The following is a 24,623-nucleotide window of genomic DNA, read 5'->3' as shown; positions in this document are numbered from 1 at the left end:
CGCAAGTAATCCACTGTGCCACTGACTTATCCATTCCAAAGTCCTCTCATCTTCCTAGGAGGTACATGTTTCTTGGCGGACCGACGAGTGCCGTTCAGACATGCGGGTCAGGTGTGCAGCTCTGCGACAGTTTAAGTGCTGCCCAACGCTGGGAAGACCTTGCAGCCTTTCAAGTAGCAAGGGCAAAGGCTTGATGCATCAGCAAGGAGAGCAAGAAAGGTAATGGCAAATGTTCCTGGACTCGATCAACTATTCTACTTGTTCTGTTACAACGTGCGAAGCCATCAGGAGGATTTCCGGAAAAGGCAGTCGGTCTCCTGTAGCAACATTGTTGAACCATGTTTATCTCCAAATAACACCTGGAGATTTCAAACATACAATGGCAGAGCGTTTTGCACTGACTGGTGCTGCTGCCAGCCAGGATCCAGTGTTCCGTCATTACTGTGCCATCATGGAAAGGCTGAATGGACTTCGGGTCTAACAGTTCGGAGAACCCGCAACTGCCCATTCTACTTCTGGGAGCTGGATTCGGCACTCTCTGCAGCTTGTGATACTGCTCCCAATCACTACCACATCTGATACAGCATGGTGCAGAACCAGCAACCAGTGTCAAAGGAAATACTTTTACAATGTTTTAATTTGATGTGGCAGGCAGGCAATTTTCCCAACTTGTGGAGGAAGACAATTTTGATACCTCTTCTCAAACCGGTAAAGGACCGAACACGTCCCTGTAGTTATCGGAGCATTGCCTTTATGAGTTGTGTAGGGAAGCCCTTGGAGTGAATGTTTAACCATCGTCTGGTCTGGATGTTGGAGACCAGGCAGCTGCTAAGACATTCTCAGTGTGGATTAAGGGGATTCCGATTCACTATCGACAACATTTCCTGGCTTGAGACAGCTATTCAGCAGGTTTTCCTATGTAAACAGCGTTATATATGTACATGTTTTGATATCAGTAAGGTGTACTTTACTTTTTGGAGACACCGTATTCTCAGGCAGCTCCACCAAAGGCCACCTCCCCATCTTTGTTTGGCCCTTCCTACCAAAGCACTTTTTTCAGTATTGAGCTGGTGATGTAGTTTTGAGCAGGAGAATGGTGTTCCTCAGGGCAGTATTTTAAGTGTTACCCTCTTTTCCATAGCCATAAACACTACCATGTCTATGGTAAGTAGTCCTGTACAATGCTCCTTATTTGTGAACAACTGTGCAGTTTTCTGTTTCTCCCCAGCATTTCAACAGCAACTCGTCAGTTGCAACTTACAGTAAAGAGGCTGGAGGAGTGGGCTGCAGAGACCAGTTTTACATTTTCTGCAGAGAGAGAGAGACAGACAGAGAGAGAGAGAGAGAGAGAGAGAGAGAGAGTGTTCATTCATTTTAACCATTCTTATTGTATTTTTAATTAACGTGAATTGTGTATGTGGAACACCATTCTCCCTTTTAAAGACTCTGTGTGTCTTTTTGGGCCTCATTTTTTTACTCCAAACTGTCTTTTACCAGACCTGAAGGTCGTGAAAGCAGTCCTAAAAGGCAATGAATATTTTGAAGTGTCTTACCGCAGGTCTTGAGCAGATAGGGTGCATCTGCTCCAGTTTTACTGAGAATGTTTGCAATTGCACCTGGACTATTTGTGCACAATGTACAGGTCAGTGAGGCCGTCTTACCTGAAGATCATTGATGCTGTACACCATGAGTGGATCAGGATGGCCAAGGATGCCTACAGGACCAGCCCCATACTCAGTCTCTGTGTTGAAATTCAAGAGACCGAGCACCACCACGTACCATCCGGCACCAGCTTCTTATAGTGTCAGGCTTGTCACTTCCTCACTACTCCTACTTCCCCAACATACCACACCGTTGCTTGTCTGGCTATGGAATTCATCTTTATAAATTATCCGCGGGCAACGAGGCTGTTTCGGATCCATGCAAAATGTGTGTTGGAGTCCCTTTATGTGTTGGACCTTTATGTGGGGCACTTATGGGCTCAAATCTGGGATTTTAACCGACTGCATCCGGGCTACTGCAGAAGTCTCAAGTAATTTTAGATTTGGTGCAGTAGAGGAGGGAGTGCCCTCCAGCTTCTGTTTTTAGTACGCTATTTTTAATGAGCACCCTGATGTGGCGCTGTACTCATGGACAGGTCTAAAGAAGGGGACTCATTTAGTTGTTCTTTTGTTTTCTGGGATTTTGTTCTCAGGAGTCGGTTGCTTCCAGAGTGCACTGCATTTGATGCCAAACTATCCGCGATCTTGAGGGCGCTGGAGCAGATGAGATGTGCCGTCCCTGCAAAATTCCTTGTCTGTTCTTACTTGGTGAGTACCCTTCAGTCCCTAAAACACTTGTATCCAGCTGAAAAAGTAGTCCAGGATATCCAGGACACCCTCCTCTGGTTACAAAGGTTGGGGAAGTAGGTGTCCTGCTGGGTGCCAGGGCACATAGGTATAATGGAGAATGGAAGGGCAGATATAGCAGAAATGGAGGCATGTTTCTCAGTTAGTTCAATGTGGCATCCTCCTGCATGCTGTAATTTCATTTTTGAGGTACAGAGTCATGGGTTGATGGAAACATGAGTGGCTGGAAGTGACAGACAACAAGCTCTGTTTTGTATAAGGCCCACAATGCGGCCATGGTGTACCTCCTCCCATTCGCGCAGATGGGACAAAGTCATCCTTATTTGTCTTCACTTTTTATTATATTGTGTTTTATTTTCCAACCAAAGGGCAGCTGCAATTTTGCCAACAGATCTGCCCTCTATTTTAAGCAACATGCAGATGAATGTGGTGACAGGTTTAAAGATTTTTGATTTGTCTCACTTGTTTCCTCACATTTTAGGGAGATGTTCTTAATGTGTTAACAGGATGACTGGCTCACGCATGTTTTTTGTAAGTGGTCAGCCAGCGACATTTCCTTGTGTCTGTCTTTTAGCTCCTCTGTCGTTTTACTTCTATTTTAATCCCATGTGTAGCACCTTTCACCCTTTCTCCTTTGTCTTAAGGCATGTGGGATATAGATTTTGTTGAACAGCATACCACTAATAACGTATTTGAACATCATGGAATTGTTTTTTGTACTTATTTGCATTAACTCAAATTCTTCTACATTCCCCCTACAGACACTTTCCCATACGCTACAGCATCAGCAGCAAACAGTCATAGATTGCTGCTCACCCTATCAATCACATTGTTTATGCATGTGGAGAACAAGAACAGTTCAACATTATTTCCCAGGTGTACTCCTGATGGTATCTTTGCCCCTGGTGAACACTTGCTCTCCAGGACAACAAACTGGATTTATTCTACATCTACACTTTGAAGTGCATGGCAGGGAATACATCCAATTGTACCAGTTATTTGGGGTTTTTGCCATTCTAGTCACATATGGAGCATGGGAAGGATGATTGTTTAAACACCTCTGTGCTTGTTCTAATTCATCTAATTTTGTTTTCATGAACCCTGTAGGAGCGATGTGTAAGGGGGGGCTGTAGTATATTCCTAGATTCATTACTTAATGTTGGTTCTTCAAACTTTCTAAGCGGGCCTTCATGGAATGGTTTGCATCTGTCTCCAGGCTTCTGCCAATTCAGTTCTTTTGGCATCTTTGTGACACTCTCCCACGGATCAAACAGTGACTAATTGTGCTGCATTTCTTCGTATCTTTTCAATAAGCATGTTAGTCATATTTGGTGCATGTCCCACACACTTGTCAAGACTCCAGGATGGACAGCACAATTGTTTTGCAAATAATCTCTTATTCAGATTACTTTCATTTTCCTCGTACTCTACCAGTGAACCACAGTCTGCCACGTGCTTTATTTATGGCTAATATGTGAGCATTCCATTTCATATCACTATTACAAGATGTTACAACCAGGAATCTGAATGTATTAATCAATTTCAGCCGTGGCTAATTGATATTGCAATCATAGGATCCTGTGTATCTTTATTTTGTGAAGTGAACAGTTTTACATCACCGTACATTTATAGTGAGTCTTTGCATCACTTCGAAATTGTATAAAGATCTGACTCAATATTCTTACAGCTTTCTTCAGACAGTACTTCATTATAGATAACTGCATTATCTGTGAAAAGTCATTAACATACAACATGAACAGCAAGTGTGCCAACACACTTCATGGGCACACCTAAAGTTACGTGTTGATCTGTCGATTACTCTCCAACCTAGATAACGTGTCCTCCTCACCAAAAAAATCCTCAGTCCAGTTACAAATCGTGCTCAATACCCCATATGATCATACTTTTGATAATAGTCATGTGAGTGGTACTGAGTCCTGTACTTTTTGGAAGTCAGGGAACACTGAATCTATCTAATTTCCTTGTTTCATGGCTTTCATGACTTGGGGCAGGTCATTCTGTACAAGGTACCACACTACATTTGAGTTCACAGTGCTGTCAATTTTCGGTTTTAACCAGCTTTCTGTACATGTTATTTCTGTGAGCTTCACTGCATATTAGGATCACTTCAGACTCCGTGGCAGTTCGTTGCAAATATTTTGGCAGTTAACCACAAGGATTTTAATATCCTCTCCTGTTGGGAGCATTTATTTGGATGTTACACTGATACTTCGGTAATCTGGGCTAGACAGAGTGTCACCTAACTCTTGTGTGCTCCCCCATGTACAATCAACTATGTACTTAGCAGCCCATAATATGTAATATACACCACAGCCTGTGGTTCTCAACCATATGGCGCAAGTCTAGGAAATCGCGGCCTAGCCTGTGACAGAACCTTCAGTCTCTCGTTCAAACCTTCCATTTGGCTCAGAATCTGGAATCTGTTTTGGAGACAATTCTGCAGTTATGACCTTCGTTGAAACTTAAAGAGGCTTTGGACCCTCACATGTCTGAGAAACTATTCTGTGTGATTGGACTTTAGTTAACTGTCTACAGTGTGGCACTGGATTGGACACTTTAAGAAATCTAGAAATATGGACTTTATCTGTTACCCTTCATCCATGGTTTGCAGTATATTGTGCTGGAAAACTGCAAACTGACTTTTACATGAGTAATCCTTTCTGAATCCATGCCGATTTGTGGATCGAAGCTTATTATACACTCCTGGAAATTGAAATAAGAACACCGTGAATTCATTGTCCCAGGAAGGGGAAACTTTAGTGACACATTCCTGGGGTCAGATACATCACATGATCACACTGACAGAACCACAGGCACATAGACACAGGCAACAGAGCATGCACAATGTCGGCACTAGTACAGTGTATATCCACCTTTCGCAGCAATGCAGGCTGCTATTCTCCCATGGAGACGATCGTAGAGATGCTGGATGTAGTCCTGTGGAACGGCTTGCCATGCCATTTCCACCTGGCGCCTCAGTTGGACCAGCGTTCGTGCTGGACGTACAGACCGCGTGAGACGACGCTTCATCCAGTCCCAAACATGCTCAATGGGGGACAGATCCGGAGATCTTGCTGGCCAGGGTAGTTGACTTACACCTTCTAGAGCACGTTGGGTGGCACGGGATACATGCGGACGTGCATTGTCCTGTTGGAACAGCAAGTTCCCTTGCCGGTCTAGGAATGGTAGAACGATGGGTTCGATGACGGTTTGGATGTACCGTGCACTATTCAGTGTCCCCTCGACGATCACCAGTGGTGTACGGCCAGTGTAGGAGATCGCTCCCCACACCATGATGCCGGGTGTTGGCCCTGTGTGCCTCGGTCGTATGCAGTCCTGATTGTGGCGCTCACCTGCACGGCGCCAAACACGCATACGACCATCATTGGCACCAAGGCAGAAGCGACTCTCATCGCTGAAGACGACACGTCTCCATTCGTCCCTCCATTCACGCCTGTCGCGACACCACTGGAGGCGGGCTGCACGATGTTGGGGCGTGAGCGGAAGACGGCCTAACGGTGTGCGGGACCGTAGCCCAGCTTCATGGAGACGGTTGCGAATGGTCCTCGCCGATACCCCAGGAGCAACAGTGTCCCTAATTTGCTGGGAAGTGGCGGTGCGGTCCCCTACGGCACTGCGTAGGATCCTACGGTCTTGGCGTGCATCCGTGCGTCGCTGCGGTCCGGTCCCAGATCGACGGGCACGTGCACCTTCCGCCGACCACTGGCGACAACATCGATGTACTGTGGAGACCTCACGCCCCACGTGTTGAGCAATTCGGCGGTACGTCCATCCGGCCTCCCGCATGCCCACTATACGCCCTCGCTCAAAGTCCGTCAACTGCACATACGGTTCACGTCCACGCTGTCGCGGCATGCTACCAGTGTTAAAGACTGCGATGGAGCTCCATATGCCACGGCAAACTGGCTGACACTGACGGCGGCGGTGCACAAATGCTGCGCAGCTAGCGCCATTCGACGGCCAACATCGCGGTTCCTGGTGTGTCCGCTTTGCCGTGCGTGTGATCATTGCTTGTACAGCTCTCTCGCAGTGTCCGGAGCAAGTATGGTGGGTCTGACACACCGGTGTCAATGTGTTCTTTTTTCCATTTCCGGGAGTGTATTTATACTCTTAGAATATGCTCAAATATTCTGCAGAGTGTTGGCATGCAATTTTACAAGTCCTTTCTTTTACACTTGTTATATACAGAATCACTGGCACTGTTTTCCATTCACTTTGAACTTTGCACTGGGTGAGAGATTTGCTATGAATGTAAACTAAGTCAGAGACCAGTGCGAATGAGTATTCTCTGTAAAACCAAAATGGGATTCCATCTGGACCTGGAAACTTTTTTTTACACAAGCCCTGCCATCTGAATCCTCTGTAGGCTCTACAGCAGCTTTTCTGAGGGAATGTTCAGGTGAAACCTTCCCTCCAATATACATATCACTCCCACAATCAACCAAGCCTCAGTCTCTGCTAGCCCCTGTTCTCCACCTAGCCTCGGCTTCCCCTCCTGTTTTCACCTACACTCCACCATTCTAGTCCACAATAGATCACCCATGTATCTTATTTCCGTGTCTCTGTCTCTCACTCCAGAGCTTTCACATCCATTATACTTTGTTCTTCTAATGGTTCCTTGCCTTGCCTCCTGCTTCTCTGGTAGATGCAAAACAGATGGACAGATCATAGATTTTTGTGTACTTCTGAGTTTTATCTGAGGAGTAGAAATATACTTCGATGAAACTATCACCCTGCTGTTTCTACTTCTTCTTTCTGAAACATTTCTGCCTGTGCAGGTCATTCACAAATCTTCTTCCAGTCTTTTCTTATCTACCACAGTCTTTTGTTCACCATTTACTCCCATTGTTGTCCTCTCTGATTTACATCATAATTCACCTGATCTCTCCATCTTGTTCATGGTCTTCCAATTGGTCTTCTTCCAGATTCTGTCCATTTCAGAGCTCTTCTTGGTAGTCTTTTTTCCCCCTTTCTTTTAATGTGGCCAAAACATTTCAGCCTCTTTCTCTCCATAGTTCCTTTTAGGAGATTGATCTGAACCATGTTTCCTATTTTTTCATTTCTTATCCTATCCCTTCGCACCTTACTCAGGATCCCTTGTAGAAAGTTCATCTCTGTTGCTTCTTTTCTACTCAGTCTTTCTTTGTACAGGTCCAGCATCTTCATCCATGGGTCAAAATTGTTAAATAATGTAATTTATATATCATGATCTTTGTTTTCATGGTTATTTTTCAATTCCTAATTATGCCTTATATACAATAATAATAATTTTGAGAAATTTACTGTTCTCTCCAAAATTTCTTCATTGATGTTAGCTTACTTCCTAGAAGTTTGAAAACATCTACTTCTTTAATAAATTTTACTGTACAACCTACACACTCCATGTTTCATTTTCCATGTTGATTTTCTCTATCTCGCTTTTTGTTGAGCTTATTTCCACACCTGCTTCTCCAATTATCCTTTGCAAGCTATTCAGTTGTTCTTTCAGTTTCTGCTCATTGTCTTCCCATGTCATCACATTGTCTGCACATAGTATAATTTTCTATCATGTGCTGTTGATCCTTGGTAAACTTTACTTGTGATGTTGTCCATGACTATACTGAAAAACACTGATGAGTGTACACTTCCTTGTTGAATCCCTGTATCTGCTGTAAACCATTCTTATTTTTCCATCTATTATGACATAGTTTAGGGATTTCCTTTACATCTTTCTGAGAGCTGTTTTGAGATAGTTCCATTCATTTCAGACCTTGCTGTCTCTGTTCCCACCTGTCAGTGTTATACATCTTTTTTTATATCTATGAAAGCAACTATAGTGTCGTTCCCATTTCTTTTTTACTACCTGTCTCGATGTAAATATGGCATCTATAGTTGATCGGCTAGCCAAAAATCCCTGTTGTTCCTCTCTCAATTGCAGTTTTATCTTGTTTTGTATTTTCTGTAAAATTCTCTCTTCATATATCTTCATTCATGTTATTCCTCTGTAGTCCTACCAGAGCAGCTGGCTACCCTACTGAAAAATAGGTATAATAATTGCCTTTGTACAATCATCAGGAATCTCTCCATTATCATGCTGATTATCTTTATTTATTGATTTTATATCATTTACGAAGTAACATGTATACTGTTTAGAAAATTGCCTTTGTAAATATCCTAAATTAAAAGGTCATATACCTAGCATCTGCTAATAAAATGGCCTGTCTACCATACTGTTCTGTGATTTATGATAATTACCTGTACTTAGGCTAGTTAGTGTCAAACATGAAGGCATGCAACTCAAGAGGTGACAGCTGGAAGCACCAGGACAGCATAAATATATTTGGAGAAGACATACTGATGCAGTTTTCTTCTTCTTCTTCTTCTTCTTCTTCTTATTATTATTATTGGTTACATTGGACCAATTGAGACACTACATATTCACTTTTTCTTTGAAGGTTGTGCTGCTTGGTTATAGTAGTTCACCTAGTGCCTGTTCATTTGTTCCTGTTGTGATTCTCTCGTTTCTTATGAAACCTCCATAACCTTTCTATGCATCATTTCTGCTGAAATTTGTAAGTCTTAAGAAAAGTGTCAATATTACCTTTGTTCTCTGCATTTAGTACCTTGAGTTCAATTATCAGGTCGGCCTGTAATTCTTATTGTTTGCTCTCCCATCTTATTTGCCAGATTTCTTCTCACTAGTTGTCATAAGATACAGTTTTCTGGCAGTCACAAGATATGAAAGAAATATGAGATTCTTTTCTTCTTCATAATACTGAGGATTGGGTCAGTCTCTTGACAGAAAGTTTCATTGAGGAGGACCTGGTATTTTTATTTACAAAAGTTCTAATGATCCTTCATTCAGTTTTGACAAGTTGAGCAATTTTTCATTTCTAATTTGGAACAGAACATAAGTGGCTTCCAAGAACTTTATGATTTTAGAGAGCTGGATTTTGGTATCTGTTGTTAAGTGTTTCTTATTATATGATGACAAGATTAAAAATTGAACTGTTTTCATTTTGTTGGTTCTATTTATCCATGTTGCTTTGACCATAAGGTGATGATTACTCCCCGATATTAATATTGCCAAACTAGATTAGCTTTGTGATAATTTATGAGCATAATCACAGTCTTCTCATATCACACTTGTAATGTTGTTTTTTGGGCAATATTTGTAGAGTGATAATTTGGGGACAAACGTTTTCCATTTTGAGGCATAAGCAAGGTATATGACCTGCAAACCTTCTGCAGTTTGTTCTTGGGTGTTTTGTTCTAATGTTGGTGAAGCTTCCTTTTGGCACATCTTCATGATGTAATGCAAGGGCCCACTGAAATGCAGTGGGGATAAACCATCACCATGTCCGAGACCAGTCTTTATTGTGAAAGTAGTTCTCGGAGAAGACTCATACTTACCAATTTAAATAATATAGTGTGCTTTGTCATTTTGACTTGGCCTATATATTCTTCCCATCTAGTTTCATTGAAAGGCTGTGGGTCTCTATTTTACTAGCTACTGCTCAGTGCCTCCTCTGTTTTGTTGGTAGTGATTGATCTGTCATCATAAAGTCAGCTATATATTAATTTGATGCAGCCCTGTAATGCTATAAACAGAAATTTTGGACGTTTTTCCAAAATATTATGTCATAAAAAATTTTGATACACATTGCAAATGTCTGTTTATAGTTATGGTGATAGTTTTTATGTATTCATAATAAGAGATGGGGCATTGTTATTAGATTTTTTTCTATCTAAGTATTTAGATTGTTGCTGTGTTGGTAGTAGTTAACATAGAAAGTAATATTTAAGGAATACAAAAATAATGTAGTAATCTTCTGTTTTAAGGTTCTAGAATGCGGTGCAGGGTGTAGTGATGAAGGTCTTGCTCTTGCTGATCATCATTTTATCGATGAAAATCTTCTACAACCTGGAGTAATCTTTGTTAATGCACAAGGTAAGTATCATAAACAACCCATTGTAACAGACTGGAACCAAGAGGGAAATTGAATTTACTTCAGAAAGTGAGGGAAATCTGTGGGATTTCTAACATAATCAGATAATTCTGAATTAAGTTGTGGTTATTTAACTGTTCATTGACAAAACAGATAGTTTGAATCATTTTGTTAAAATTCAGTCTTTGAGTTCATGTATTGGGGTACTATCAGGTGTAGCTGTCATGGAAGGGCAAGTGAAACAGTTGATTGGGTTGTTGCAATGTTTGTTGCTATGCAGTCTCAACAACTTTGGGACTATTTGTTATCAAGTTAAGGTTTTTGAAAGGCCATGTCCATTTTCCATTGGTTGATTGTGAGTGCAGTGTGCATATCAGAATTTGCCATGTCACTGATATTTCCTCATTCACATAAGCTTACTCCCTTTTATAGCTAGAGCTTGCTTCAGGACTTCCGAGCTCACCTATCTGCTGTGGCTCACATGCTGTCCTCTTCCCTGAGTTCATGTTATTAAAAACTTATTTTCGGTCATTATCCTTGTACTGTGTCAAAATACACATCAGTTACTTCCTGAGGTGGGTATCTACCCTTTTCATACCCCCAGTGAACGTGATGATCCTAACAGCTAGCTTTTGTAACTACAACTGGATAGATATTGTTTAATTTATTATTTATTTTTTAATTCTATAATTGGGTTTAGCTATTATAGAGGTCTTTTACTTTCTCCATATCTTTTTTTACAGGTAGTTGCATTTAAAAAGGATTTAGTGTTCATTGAATTGATTCTAAGTATTCACTAGTTTCCTTTGCCGATTTCTTATTCTCAGTGAAGTTGGAAAAGGTTCTGTTATTATTGTACAGGGCTCAATATGTGTAGTTATTTCTCTATAGATATTATCCAGTGTCCATCATTAAAACTTGCTTGTTATGAAGAGACAGCAAGGCACAAGATTGTTGCTATGTTATCATCCGATATCTACCATTTCACCAACTTTAATGAAGGCACAAGCAGTTGCTGTATGTAAATTTAAAAAAATATACATAGTCAGAGATGTTTAAAAACACTAAAATTAAATGAGATAGCTCCTCCTAGTCATTTAGCCTTAAGCTATGTATCTTTTTATTAATTCTGTGTTATACAAACTGCAGCCCCCACCCCCTGCAAATAATGTGATAGTCTTCTTACTAAACACCTTCTAACGTTTTCGGATAACAACAGACAGTGTGGTATTGGGTTGCAAGGCACACACGTGTCTTAATTCAGTTAACTTGCACATTGTGTGTAGTTGATCCTCTTCTCTGAATAATCAGCTATGTCGATCTCCCTCAAGCTTCTCCTCCGAAGACTATAGCTGGTTAAAGGAATTCATTAAAATACTTCTCTATCCTTGAAATAATTTTGGTACTCATATAATACTTTGCAGTTCCATCACTTTATATGTTCAACTTTCACAGATAATAACTTCTGCAAGCTAACTTATTCCTTACACCTTAGACTCATGTACACATCTTCAAATAGCATACATGTGTCTTGTTTCATTCATAGCCAAGACATGAAATAATTTAAAAGTCTCTAGTCACAAGCGAGTCCAATACATGAATGTGCGTAGCACTCTATATTCAACTGTTTAATAGCCCTTTTTTTTTACATCACCACAGACACCAACACATCAAAGAATACGACATAATTACTCGTTGAGTTCTCCTCACATCTTCTGTGGCACTGGCGACAAACATTTGTCGTTATCAGTGACTCACGAATCTTACAGTCTTCTAATAACAAACTTCCTACTTGCACATAGAAACTGGTGGATCAGTAGAAACGTTCTCACTCTCCTGCACTCGTACCTAAAAGATCGGGTGTTCGAGATGGTTGAAAGCCGAGTGTTTCGAGAATTAACACTGAAATTCTTGAGGCACTACAATCTTAACTAGATGCCCTTCCTCAAATGTATTGTGTAGATATTTGGATTTTGTAAGATGCAATTCTGTGTATTTCTTATAACTCCTCTAAGTACTATGTAATACTTAGTATCAAACACTCGGAGATCAGTACTTTCTTTTAATTTTCTACTGGAAATCATCCCAAAAAGTAAATTCCTCTGTACGTGTTGATCTCCTGCCAGCTGTGCTACCTTCTAAGTAAATGAGCACAAAATCTTTTTCAGATCCTCCCATCATTTAGGGAGTGACCTAAAGAATACCCTTAGAAAGTAAGTGGGGATGAACCTCCCCATTTGGTTTAAACTTTGAGGATTGTACGGATAAATTAATCCCATTTCCTTTTTGTAATTCCTCACATTATTCTGCTGACAAGCTGTTGCCAGCTTTCTTTCTGTTTAATTGCTTTTTCATCTTTTTCAGTTCCGTAAATTTTCTGTCAATTAGGGTGTACTGACAGTTGAATCTACTTTCTGATGTACATTTTGATCAATTATGTAGCACACACTCTCCTTCAAGTTAGTACAAACATATCCTGTGATAGCAGTCACCTCTAAATCCTTATTTTGTCCTAATATGTCGATTTTCCCATCCATGTTTCAGATTTGTTCAGAAATTGTTTTAAATGCCCATTTGTTTATCTCTCTCGATTACTTTACATAATTATTAACCTCTATAAGTTGTTCATTAATTTTGTCACAGTGTTTAGTTACTTCTGATTGTGATACCCAGTTGTTGTTGTTTGGAAGTTATAATCAAAGTATGCAATTCCTTTTTCTCTTTCCTAGATTTCTTTATACACACATCAAAAAAAGTTTTGCATCACCCTAGTTCCCAGAACTCCTGAAGATAGACATTGACTGTGGATGTTGTATCTCAGACACAGTCCCTTTGACTGTTCAGAGATTTCACTAAGCCTGCCCAAAGATGTAAACAACCATGCATAAGCAGCACCTAATAGACAGAGGGGATCCAACAGCCGGTTAATACCACAGTTCGATTGCATCCACATTGTTACTTTGTGCCAGGAAGGGCTCTCAACAAGGGAAGTGTCCAGGTGTCTCGGAGTGAGCCAGAGTGATGTTATTTGGACATGGAGGAGATACAGAGAGACAGGAAATGTCAATGACATGCCTCACTCAGGCCACTCAAGTATGCAGTGGATGACCGGTACATACGGGTTATGGCACGGAGGAACCCTGACAGCAATGCCACCTTGTTGAATAATGCTTTTCGTGCAGCCACAGGACATCATGTTACGACTCATACTGTGCGCAATAGGCTGCATGATGCGCAACTTCACTCCCAACGTCCATGGTGAGGTCCGTCTTTGCAACTATGACACCATGCAGCGCAATACAGAGGGGCCCAACAACATTCCGAATGGACTGCTCAGGATTGGCATCACGTTCCCTTCACCGATGAGTGTTGCATATGCTTTCAACCAGACAATTGTCAGAGACATGTTTGGACGCAACTTGGCCAGGCTGAACGCCTGAGAAACACTGTCCAGCGACTGCAGCAAGGTGGAGGTTCCCTGCTGTTTTTGGGTGGTGTTATGTGGGGCCAACATACGCTGCTGGTGGTCACGGAAGGCGCCGTAACGGGTGTACAATATGTGAATGCCATCCTCCGGCAGCATATTGGCGAGGCATTCGTCTTCATGGACGACAATTCACGTCCCCATCGTGCACATCTTGTGAATGACTTCCTTCACGATAACGAAATCGCTCTACTAGAGTGGCCAGCATGTTCTCCTGACATGAACCTTATTGAACATGCCTGAGATAGATTGAAAGGGCTGTTTATGGACCACTCTGAGGGATCTATGCCGAATCGCTGTTCAGGAGTGGGACAATCTGGACCAACAGTGCCTTGATGAACTTGTGGATAGTATGCCACGACGAATACAGGCATGCATCAATGCAAGAGGACATGCTACTGGGTATTAGAGGTACCAGTGTGTACAGCAATCTGGACCACCACCTCCGAAGGTCTCGCTGAATGGTGGTATATCAAGCAATGTGTGATTTTCATGATCAATAAAAAGGGCGAAAATGATGTTTATGTTGATCTCTATTCCAATTTTCTGTACAGGTTCCAGAACTCTCGGAACCACGGTGATGCAAAACTTCTTTTGTTGTGTGTATGATTTTCTAAATTGGCATTGTTGCATATAGTTGTGTTCTAAGATTTCCCATGTTTCTATTTAACCCTTTGTTTGCCTCTTCAAATTCACCAGTCATCTTCTCCGTAAAAACTCTTTAACATCTCTTCTACTGGTTGCGACATGCTTCAGATTCCTACAGGCTTACACCAAACATTAACAAATCTACTGTTAACCCTTCATTGCAGCCAGCTGTTTCAGCGTTGACCTTACACTGCATGAAAGTAACAAACTTTGTCGGCTAGTTGCACCCTCGTTTATCTCACCCACAAACCACAACACTGTAAATAAATAAAATTTGTGTGAGCCAAACACAGCTCACGTAGGCTCATGATGATCTTGCCGTGTAGTGCTGCCAACAATACACATGTGCGACGCGGTGGGTGAACTATTGCACTGCTGCTGCTGCCACTGCCATTACTGTTGTGAACAGCCAACCAGATCATAACCAGCTGTTGTATGTCTATGTGAAACCACTGACATAAACAGAAACACCTATCTTCCCAACCATGGACTTAATATTCTCTTCTCATTCTCGGCTATTGTTGCGGCAATTAATTCTTACTCCTCAACCGTTTGACTCGTTGTGAATTTTCCATTTTAACTGCAGTGCTAGTAATAACTCAAACACCAAGTAATTGCAGTTGTCCGGTTGCTGTGGACAACAAATTTTCTTCACAAAGTAAAAATTTCCTTTTAATTTTGACTACTTCTTCTTTCTCAATCACATGTTATTACCTTAAAATACAGGTACTTCTGATCATCCCTGTGCGGGTGACAGATGTGCAGTGTATCATTCTTCTGTAATGATCTGTTTACATGTAAATATTTTATGATCACTGTAGATTATTAATTTTACTTGCATTTGGAAATAGTTTCAGAAGTACTGTGGTCCAGGTATCTTGGCATCAGACTTTTTTTGCTATGTTGCAGTGCCTGTGTCAGTCTGGAAAGTTACTTATGAGATCTGATATTACTGAATGATTTCACACTCTTCTTCTTTGCAATATGTGTATTCACTTTCCATTACAATGAGTACATTGCATTTTTACAGTTGGTTACATTCCAAGTTATACAACATTAGCCTTGTACAATGTCTGTTGTATATCCTGGCAGTCAACCAACGACCAACTTACTTTCCTAGAGGTGGCAAAATCTAAGTCACCAACTCCCTGGGGCTTCCGTGGACCTGAGCATATCTATTAGGCAGGCCGTAAGTGGCACAAAAATAATTGCTTGTCGCAGCAAGTGCTGCAACGTGCAGTGATGTGGGCCAGGCAAATGCTCCATGGGCAGGACGTTTATCAATGGACATTTTTAAATGCCCAAAGTCTGGGCATTTATAAAACATTTTAAAGATGTTACTGTTAAAATGTATAATTTACCAATAAAAATAAGGGATGGTACAATACTCTCAGCATTAAAAGTTAGTAAACTTTTATATTCAAATGGACATATATCATTTATTGCCTTTATTGCTAAGAACAAAAGAAAAAGAGAGAGAGACGCATGCTTCTTTTTTGCTAGCATTCCAACTTGCTGTACTAAGGAAGGATGCGTGTTCATGTTGCAGACACCTGCTTATTATTTATAATGTCCTTTTTACCAGTTCTACTTTTCCATTCCCTATTCTTCTTACCATTTCTGCTCCTCTCTCTCTCTCTCTCTCTCTCTCTCTCTCTCTCTCTCTCTCTCTCTCTCTCTCTCTCTCTGACACACACACACACACACACACACACACACACACACACACACACACACACACACAGAGAGAGAGAGAGAGAGAGAGAGAGAGAGAGAGAGAGAGAGAGAGAGAGAGAGATACACCATCTTCAACAGTCGTGTAGTGATAGTAACCAGTATAAAAAAAAATTAACCTGAGATCATCACTTTGTAATGCAACACACTTTATAATCTTATTTAATTGGATAGATAAAAAATCTACTCACCAAGTGGCAGCAAAACACACACACATAAAAAATGGTTGTAACTGGCAATCTTTCGGAGGCAGTGGCTCCTTCTTCAGGCAGAAGGGTTAAAGGGGAAGGAAGAGGGGTGAAGGGAAAGGACTGGAGAGGTCTAGGAAAAGGGGGTAGATTTTGGGGAAGTCACCCAGAACCATGTGTCAGGGGAGGCTTACAGTATGAGATGAGAAGGAGTGATGGTTGGGGACTGTATTGGACGAGATTTGAAAGCTCTCAGGTTTTCAAATATTGTTCGATGAATTCACGTTATAAAAATGGCTACAAATTATGAGGGAAAGCAATAATGGGCCACAAACCATTGTTTCCATACAGTAAAATATCCAGCTTTTTCAAAAATATATATAAAAAGTACCAAATTTTAAACTTTTAAATATCGTAAGTGTATCCAACTACACTGAAGTGCCAAAGAAACTGGTATAGACATGCGTATTCAAATACTGAGATATGTAAATGGGCAGAATACAGTGCTGCAGTCAATATGGGCTTTTGGAGCTGAAGTTTCACTTGTTTGCCCTTGATGACTGCTTGATACCTCACCTGAGCTTGTCAACACCAACATTGGACTGCTGATGATTGAAAACATGTTGCTTATTCGGGCGAGTCGCATTTCAAATTGTATCGAGTGGATGGACATGCATGGGTATGGAGACAACCTCATGAATCCATGGACCCTGCGTGTCAGTTGTGATCCCTGACACATCTAGATATGATTCTGACAGGTGACACCTATGTAAGCATCCATTCATGTCCATTGTGCATTCTGACAGGCTTGAGCAATTCCAGCATGACAGTGTGACAGCCCGCACGTCCAAAATTGCTACAGAGTGGCTCCAGGAACACACTTCTGAGTTTAAACGCGTCTGCTGGTCACCAAACTCCCCAGACATGAACATTATTGGGCATATCTGGGATCCTTTGCAACGTGCTGTTCAGAAGAGAACTCCACCCCCTCATACTCTTATGGATTTATGGACAGCCCTGCAGGATTTATGGTATCATTTCCCTCCAGTCTATGCCACATCATGTTGCGGCACTTCTGCATGCTTACAGGGGCCCTACACAGTATTAGTTAGGTGTACCAGTTCTTTAGCTCTTCGATGTATATATGCATATGTAAAATAATTCTCATTTGTCGTTCAGTGTAAGTTGCACATTTTTAATTGTATGACATGTTTCAATCACTCTGGATCATTGTCAGGTCTAAAACAAAGTAAAACTAAATGTGTACCAATGTGTACAATAAGTAGAAAAAAGAATTTTACATAAATGTAGAATTTACGTACGTAGTTGTGTTTGACAACCTGCCTTGTCTATTCAGAATCTCGCTTCAGAGTACTGTGTTTTGCAGCTGCTGTCAGTGTTTTAGATAAATGTCTAGTAGAGTAGTCTAGCAGTTAGAGGACGGGGAAAGAGGAAAAAGAAGGCAAAAGGGGGAAAAGAAGGGGAATGGGTAAATGGTGTGAGAGTGGTTAAGGGAGGGGAGTTGTGGGGATGTCATGAGTTGAACAAGAGGAGTCTTGCTAAAACTGTAGAAAGTATAATTATTTACAAATTCTCATTAAATTATTAATAGCTTAGAAGTATTATCTTAATTATCACCGCCACCACCGCCACCACCACCACCATCACCATATTGAACTGTTTCCAGCCCCAGGCTGGGTCTGTTTGGAACATAAACCTTGCTATCTAGTTGTGTTTTCCCACCACCTTTCTGTGTTCACTCTGGTCCAGTCCCCATCTCTTTTTTTGCACTCATGCACAACTTTCAATCATCTATCCCTTTGTCTTCCTCTTGACTGTTTCTTTTGAATTTGCATTTCATGTATCTTCTTGGGAATTCTCATTTTCCATTCTCTTCAAGTCCCCATACCATCTTAGCCTTGATGTTTCTGTCCTGCTCTGCAAGGGTGCCTCTTGTACTGTTTCCCTTACGTTTTCATTCCTCATCCTCCCTCTCCTTGTTACTCCTATCCTACTTCTGAGGGACTTCATTTCACATGCCTGTAATCTGCAAACATCTCTTTTCTTCATTATCCATGTTTCAGGCGCACAAGCCAGTATTGGGATTAGTAACATTGCTTTCTTTGCTTTCTTGTGGGATGGCTTTGTTCCAAACCAGGCTCCTATTCTCAGGAATGGTTCTGCCTGTCTGCCACATTCACTTATCTCTTTCTCATTTCTTCCATTTTTCTCTGTCACACTTCCCAAGTACGTGACACTTTCCACCTTCTTCCATTGTTCATTTCCAATCCTTATTCCACTATTTGGTATACCTTTCTTTCTAGGTGTAACCACAGGATCTCATATTTATTTACATTAAATTTCATTCCTCACTGTCTCTCAGTTTCTTCCCAAGCCTCCAGCTGTTCCTGAATCTCCTCCTTCCTGCTTCATCACATTATCAAATCATCAGTGAACACCATTGCTTTCATCTTGTCTTCTCCATTTTTTTTTCTGTCACTGTAGTCATTATCTCATCTAAGACCACAATGAAGAGGAGAGGCAACAATGCAGTGCCCTGTTTCACACCACTTGTTTGTTGGAACCAATCTGTTCTTACTTTTCTCACTTTCACATAACTCAGGCTTCCACAGTACATCTCCTTTACTCTGCTTGTCAAGTCTTTTTCCACTCCTTTCTTTTCTAGTGCTTTCCAGACCTTTGTTCTACAGACACTAGCAAATGCCTTTTCAAATTCATAGTTCCTCTCTCAATTTGTTCTTGACCCTTGTTTGGTTTCTGCCCTCCAGGATCTTTTCATATCTACACTCCTTCCTACTCCCTTTCTTGAATATAGTGACAACTGGTGCCCTCTTCCTATCTTCTGGAGTCTCTTCTCATTCCACACCACCCTCATCTCACAACATAGCCACTGTTCCCCAATCGACCATGCTACCTTTACCTTTTCAACACTCACTTCATCCACACCTTGTGCCTTTCATCTTTTATCTTGTCCAGTGCCATTTCCATTTTTTTCCATGTCAAATTCTCCCCACTCCCCTCCCCCCCTTCCTCCTCAGTTTATTTCAACTTCCTGTACTCTATTATTCTCATCTCCAAGTCCATTCAGATTTAGCAAATGCTCAAAGTACTCCTTCCACACTGTTTTCAATGTCTCATTGCCATTAACCTCTTTGCCATTTCTATCCATCATTGTTGCATCCTCTCTCAAACCTCTCCTCTTACTTTTGGCCAATCCTTACAGTACTTTTTTACTTCCTGTGCTATTTCTCCATCGTTTTTGTCAATTCTTCCATCCACTTTCTTGTCTCCTCAACCACTGTCTTATTGGCCTCTGTTTTTTCTTTTTCTTATACTCCTCTCTTATTAATTTAGTCCTTTCTTGGAACCACAGTATGATGGCCTTGTTCTTCCTTCCCACTACCTCCTTGACTCTTTTATTCCACCATGGTGTCTCCCTCCACCACTGTCGACCACGTGCCCTTCTACATACGGCTACTGCAGCTTCTACACTAACGCTAGTTTAGGACAGTGGGTGTGTAAACTGTAAATGGCATGAAATAGTAAAATTATAAAATGGAATGAGGAAGGTTGAGAGTGGGAAAAGAAGGCAAGGGAGGGGTGAGGGAGAGGTAATTGACAGGGGTGCAAGGGATTTAACGAGATAAGGTCTCATACTAAAACTGCAAAATTTCAATTATTTTGCAAAAAACCTCTTCTGTTAAAATACGAAAATTGTTGACCAGTGGATGTGCAACACTGTAACGGGGGAAGGGGTGGGGAATAGTAAATTATAAAATTGGAAATAAAGTAGCTAAAACTGAATTAGTGTCTTAAAATATTAAAAATATGAAACTTTGACAGTATAAGGTCTTACTCTAAAAGTATTTAAAAATTGTATAAAATTATCATTAAGATATTAAAAGTATAGGTCTAGCATAATGGATGTATAAATCACAAAAAACATAAACATTGTAACATTATAGCAGTATAATTATGTGGAGGACATAGAACTCCATTAAGTGTCATTAAATATTAAAAATTTAAAACATTGCAAGTATAATACCATAAAAAGTGTAAAACAATAAATTACAAAAGTGAAACTATGTTCAGCAACTATAATTACAGGGAACAGGATATGACAGTAGTGATAACTGTACATCTATAATTTTATGATGTTTGTCTTTTACTATTTATACATCCATCATTCTAGGCCTATTCTTGTAATATCTTATTTTTTATACATTCAGAGTAAAAGCTTATAGTTTTATACTTTTTAAGTTTAAGATACTAATTCAGTTTTAGCCACTTTATTCCCACTTTAATAATTTATTTTTTTCCCCTCTTTTACAGTTTTACAGATCCATTGTCTACACTTTTTGTATTTTAACAGAAGTTCCCCCACCACCACTCTTGAAACAGGCCTGTCTTGCGATGACCACAGTATGGCCCTGCCCCTACGTAGGGTTAGGAAGGGGAATTGAGCTGCTCGGAGAACAATGAGTTTTTTTAGATTTACTTATGTTCCATTTGTGGTCATGAAATTTGTTCTCTCAAAAAAGACATTCTTAACAGGATATCTTTTGGTTAATGAAAACAGGCAGAATGTAATTAAATGAAATTGTCACCAGAGCATTAAATGATTTTAACTAACTAGAAATATGTCTCATCTCAGGTATTGTCATTTGATCAGCAGAGCATCTCCTGTTTTGTATAAAAACTGGCTGGTTTTTACTTAAGACATTCTTTTCATGAAACAGAACTAATGAGAATTTTTTAGCATAAATGAAGCCTTCAGCTGTATTTAAAGGTCTTGCAAGATCTTTAAATATGGCTAATGGATTCACTTTTACTACAAAAAGAATATAGTAACAACTGGCATCCCCCAGTCTGTCTGAAGATCTAACTAGATACTGTCAAATACAAAAGCTACCAATGCAGCCAAAACATTTTATAACATGAAAGGCGCCAAAAGCAATCTTTTTATTCTTGTATTGTCTGTTTTATTTCTTCAGCAACCGTTATGTGTAATGAGGCCACAGGAAACCCCTATTGTGCATTCAGAATTGTATTCTTAGTCTTAATAAATATTAGTACATTTGTGTAAATGACCTTTTCACACATTTTACTGAACCATATTATAACTGTTGTAAAGATATTAATTTTACAGCAAATGACCATTTTTAAAATATTTTTATAAGTAATTGTTTATTTATTTATTTTCATATTTTACACCCACATTGGAGCACTTTATACAATCCATATACATTTAAGTCTTACTACTAGTTGTAGATTTGGCTTTCCTCTTCTACTCCGAAAACTTATTCATCCTTTCCGACCTGGCTGCCCTTCCTACATCAGTTATGGTGTATTTTTTGCGTGTAAATGTCTTTAGTTTAAATCTCATGTCACTTTGTTTCAGAATCTTCTTTTCTTCTCTGCCTTCAATTTGTTGCATTGTCAAGCCTAACTCATCTAAATCGTCTTGAACTTCTTTGAATCAGTTGTTCTTGATCTTACTTTTCCAAAAGTAGGTGAACAGTTGTGTCAGTATCCTGGTTTCTTGTAGTCTGAAAATGTGGCAGAAAAAAGCAACCCTCCTTTTCCGCATTGTGTCAATTATTGACTCAATAAGTAATATTGAATAAAATTTCTTTCTTTTACAGGAAGTGTATTTGTGGATGGCAAGGGGAAGACTACCAAATTGCCTCCACTGGAGAAAGGTTCAAAACTATGTTTCACATGTGAACATGTCCGCAATAGTAAGGTCCGCATCCATATTGACAGTGGTAATAAGACTGTAGCTTATGACTGGAATGTTACCAGTCCACTGCACAAACTATTTTTTGCTATCTGTTTTGGACAAGTTGGTTGGAAAGTGCTGGTTGAGTGAGGGAGTGTCGTAATTGCAGGTCCAGTTACAAAAATAAAATTAATGAATTTATACTTTTGCTAAAATTATACAGCTTTCTCATTATTTACAGCACTGAAATTACTAACAAGCTTTTTCTCACTATAATTTGTCTGTTGTTTTGTCCCAAATGTCTACCATTGTGTGCCTAATGAACTGATTCATTTTTCAGTATGTGGTTTTTCACTGTTTAGCTTTACTTTTTAAATATCTTTTCAGTGCTTCATGTCATGAGTGTCTGTTATATAACTTGCTGGTGACAGTTTACCTATTGAAGATTTCATATTTATGGGTAACCTCCTATTTTATGTGTACATGTTCTAAATTTTATGTGCATCTGGTTACAGACTTGCTATTGTTTTAGCCATTAATTCTTTGTGATCTTATTTTCTGCTGGTTAACCTCTATGAGTGTTGCTATAATATTTTCTTCATGATTGAGAATGTTTACTTACATATGTGTCACTGTACAGTATGTTTGTGCCCTTTTCCTAAAAGATCTCTCTTTTTGCAGTTATGTTAATGTGATTCACTATTTTTAGATAGAAATGTTTCACATGTTTGCTCTTTATTATGTATTTCTGAATGATTTGCTTTGAGCATTACACAGTGTTGTTGTTTATGCCCCAAATGAATAAAGTTTTTATACAGTAAATTGAAATTGATGTCTGAAGGATGCCGAATCCCTAATCTACACAATATTCTATACTGATCTAATGAAATACAGTTGTGTCCAGGGATCCTGAAAATATTGTTGTCATTCAGTCATCTGTTCAAATTGTACATGTATAAACACATGCATTCTTTGATAAATGTTTGTATTGAGAAATGTCATGTATTATAAGAACTTACAATACAAATAAAAATTATAAGAAATTGTTATGCATTTTAACAAAATAAATAATTGTGAAAAATATTAGTTCTGTTATATTGGTACTATTCTGACTTTATTGTGATCTCCGTACTCCTTTTTTCATTGATTCTCAGCTTTTTTATTTTTAGTCAACAGAAGATCGACAACTTCCGGAAGATACATCTGTCAGCAACTGTCAATCTTTTGTAATCACCTTAAAATTATTGAACTATTCTAATAAAACTCGGGTGAAGCAACAACTTACCTGTAGCCGATAACATATGCAACAGGAGAGTGGGAGATAGGTGGCTCACAATGGCAGTGCCAAAATGGGAACAGAGTAAAGTAACAATTGCAAAACTGTAAAGTTTACAGTAAGAAAGAAGGGAAATGGGAAGAACCAAGTTGGAAATAAAGGAAGCTGGGCTAAAAGAAGCAGCAAGGGATGTAGATAAGCAGATGTTTAGACTGGGGGAGGGAATTATAATTCCCTCCTGCAGAGTTCGGAGTAGGTGGTGGTGGTGGTGGTGGTGGTGGTGGTGGTGACGGTGACAGTATGGAGAGCTGGGGAGGGGTCCAAATGACGTTGGAGTGATTGTGTGAAGTGTGATCAGTAACTGAATAATGAAGTCTATGGTCAGCCACAGTTTGGCAATGGCCATTGATGCAGATAGACAGCTATTTAGAAGTCATATCCACATAGAACCCTACACAGCAAATGCAGCATCACTGCATATGGTGTGTTTGCTTTCTCATGTGGTGCTAACTTTGACTCCATAGAAAAATCCTATGGCTGGACTGTTGTAAAGCTAGGTGTGGGATGGGACAAGCATGAGAGTCTGCAGAAATTTATCCAGAGGTGAGGGGAAGACTGAAATTGCCAAACAAACTTAAGTTAAACAGCAGTTGCTGAAACCATTGTATTATCTTGCTGTGATCAGCTGTGTAGTGCCACAACTGGTGAAACGAGCTGCAGCAGAATCACAGGGAATCACTTCTAGAAGTGGAGGAGAATACCATAGTGAATAAAATCTCTGTACTACAGATATTTTTTTATTTTTTTAAATTTTTTTAATTTTTTTTTTTGGGGGGGGGGGGTGTCACCCCCTTTGTGGACACCTATGGGGCTAGGACTTGAACCTAAGTCATCCACATGGAAATTACTTGTGAGGCACTAGATTGGGAATGGGGGTAGCGTAATGATGGATAAGGAAGTTGCATAGCTTTAATGGACAGTAGAACTGTGTTGATCAAAAATGAAACACTGTGAGCCCCCACTTTACAACACCCATGTCTAATTACAATTTGTTTCTTGAGAATGGAGAACAACCTTCTGCTTCTTGTTTTCAAGCCAGAAAAGAAACATCACTAAGCTTTCCCAAAAACTCCATAATAGTCCAACCTACCCGAGGTTAAACATGGTCCACAAAATCAAAACCTGTTTGTCAAATGAAGTGAAAAGCTTAAGTCCTGTATGTACCAAACACA

The 24,623-nt window shown here is 40.0% G+C and overlaps 1 protein-coding gene across 2 annotated transcripts in view; it reads left to right on the top strand.

The window, feature by feature from the left end:
* LOC124774993 (cytokine receptor-like factor 3) overlaps positions 1-23,128 on the top strand; it is a 148,877-nt gene extending 125,749 nt beyond the window's left edge. The window contains exons 5-6 of one of the 2 annotated variants that reach the window (XM_047249744.1): positions 10,212-10,320; positions 22,039-23,128. In XM_047249744.1, coding sequence (XP_047105700.1) covers positions 10,212-10,320; positions 22,039-22,265 — 336 coding nt within the window. In that variant the 3' untranslated portion in view covers positions 22,266-23,128. The remainder of the gene's footprint in view (positions 1-10,211; positions 10,321-22,038) is intronic. The other variant, XM_047249743.1, reaches the window with a different exon arrangement.
* The last annotated feature ends 1,495 nt before the right edge of the window (positions 23,129-24,623 follow it).

This window comes from Schistocerca piceifrons, chromosome 2 (genome assembly GCF_021461385.2).
Source record: "Schistocerca piceifrons isolate TAMUIC-IGC-003096 chromosome 2, iqSchPice1.1, whole genome shotgun sequence".
Taxonomy (NCBI): domain Eukaryota; kingdom Metazoa; phylum Arthropoda; class Insecta; order Orthoptera; family Acrididae; genus Schistocerca; species Schistocerca piceifrons.
The sequence above is the reverse complement of the archived record's forward strand: the minus strand, read 5'-3'. Positions and strand labels throughout refer to the sequence as shown.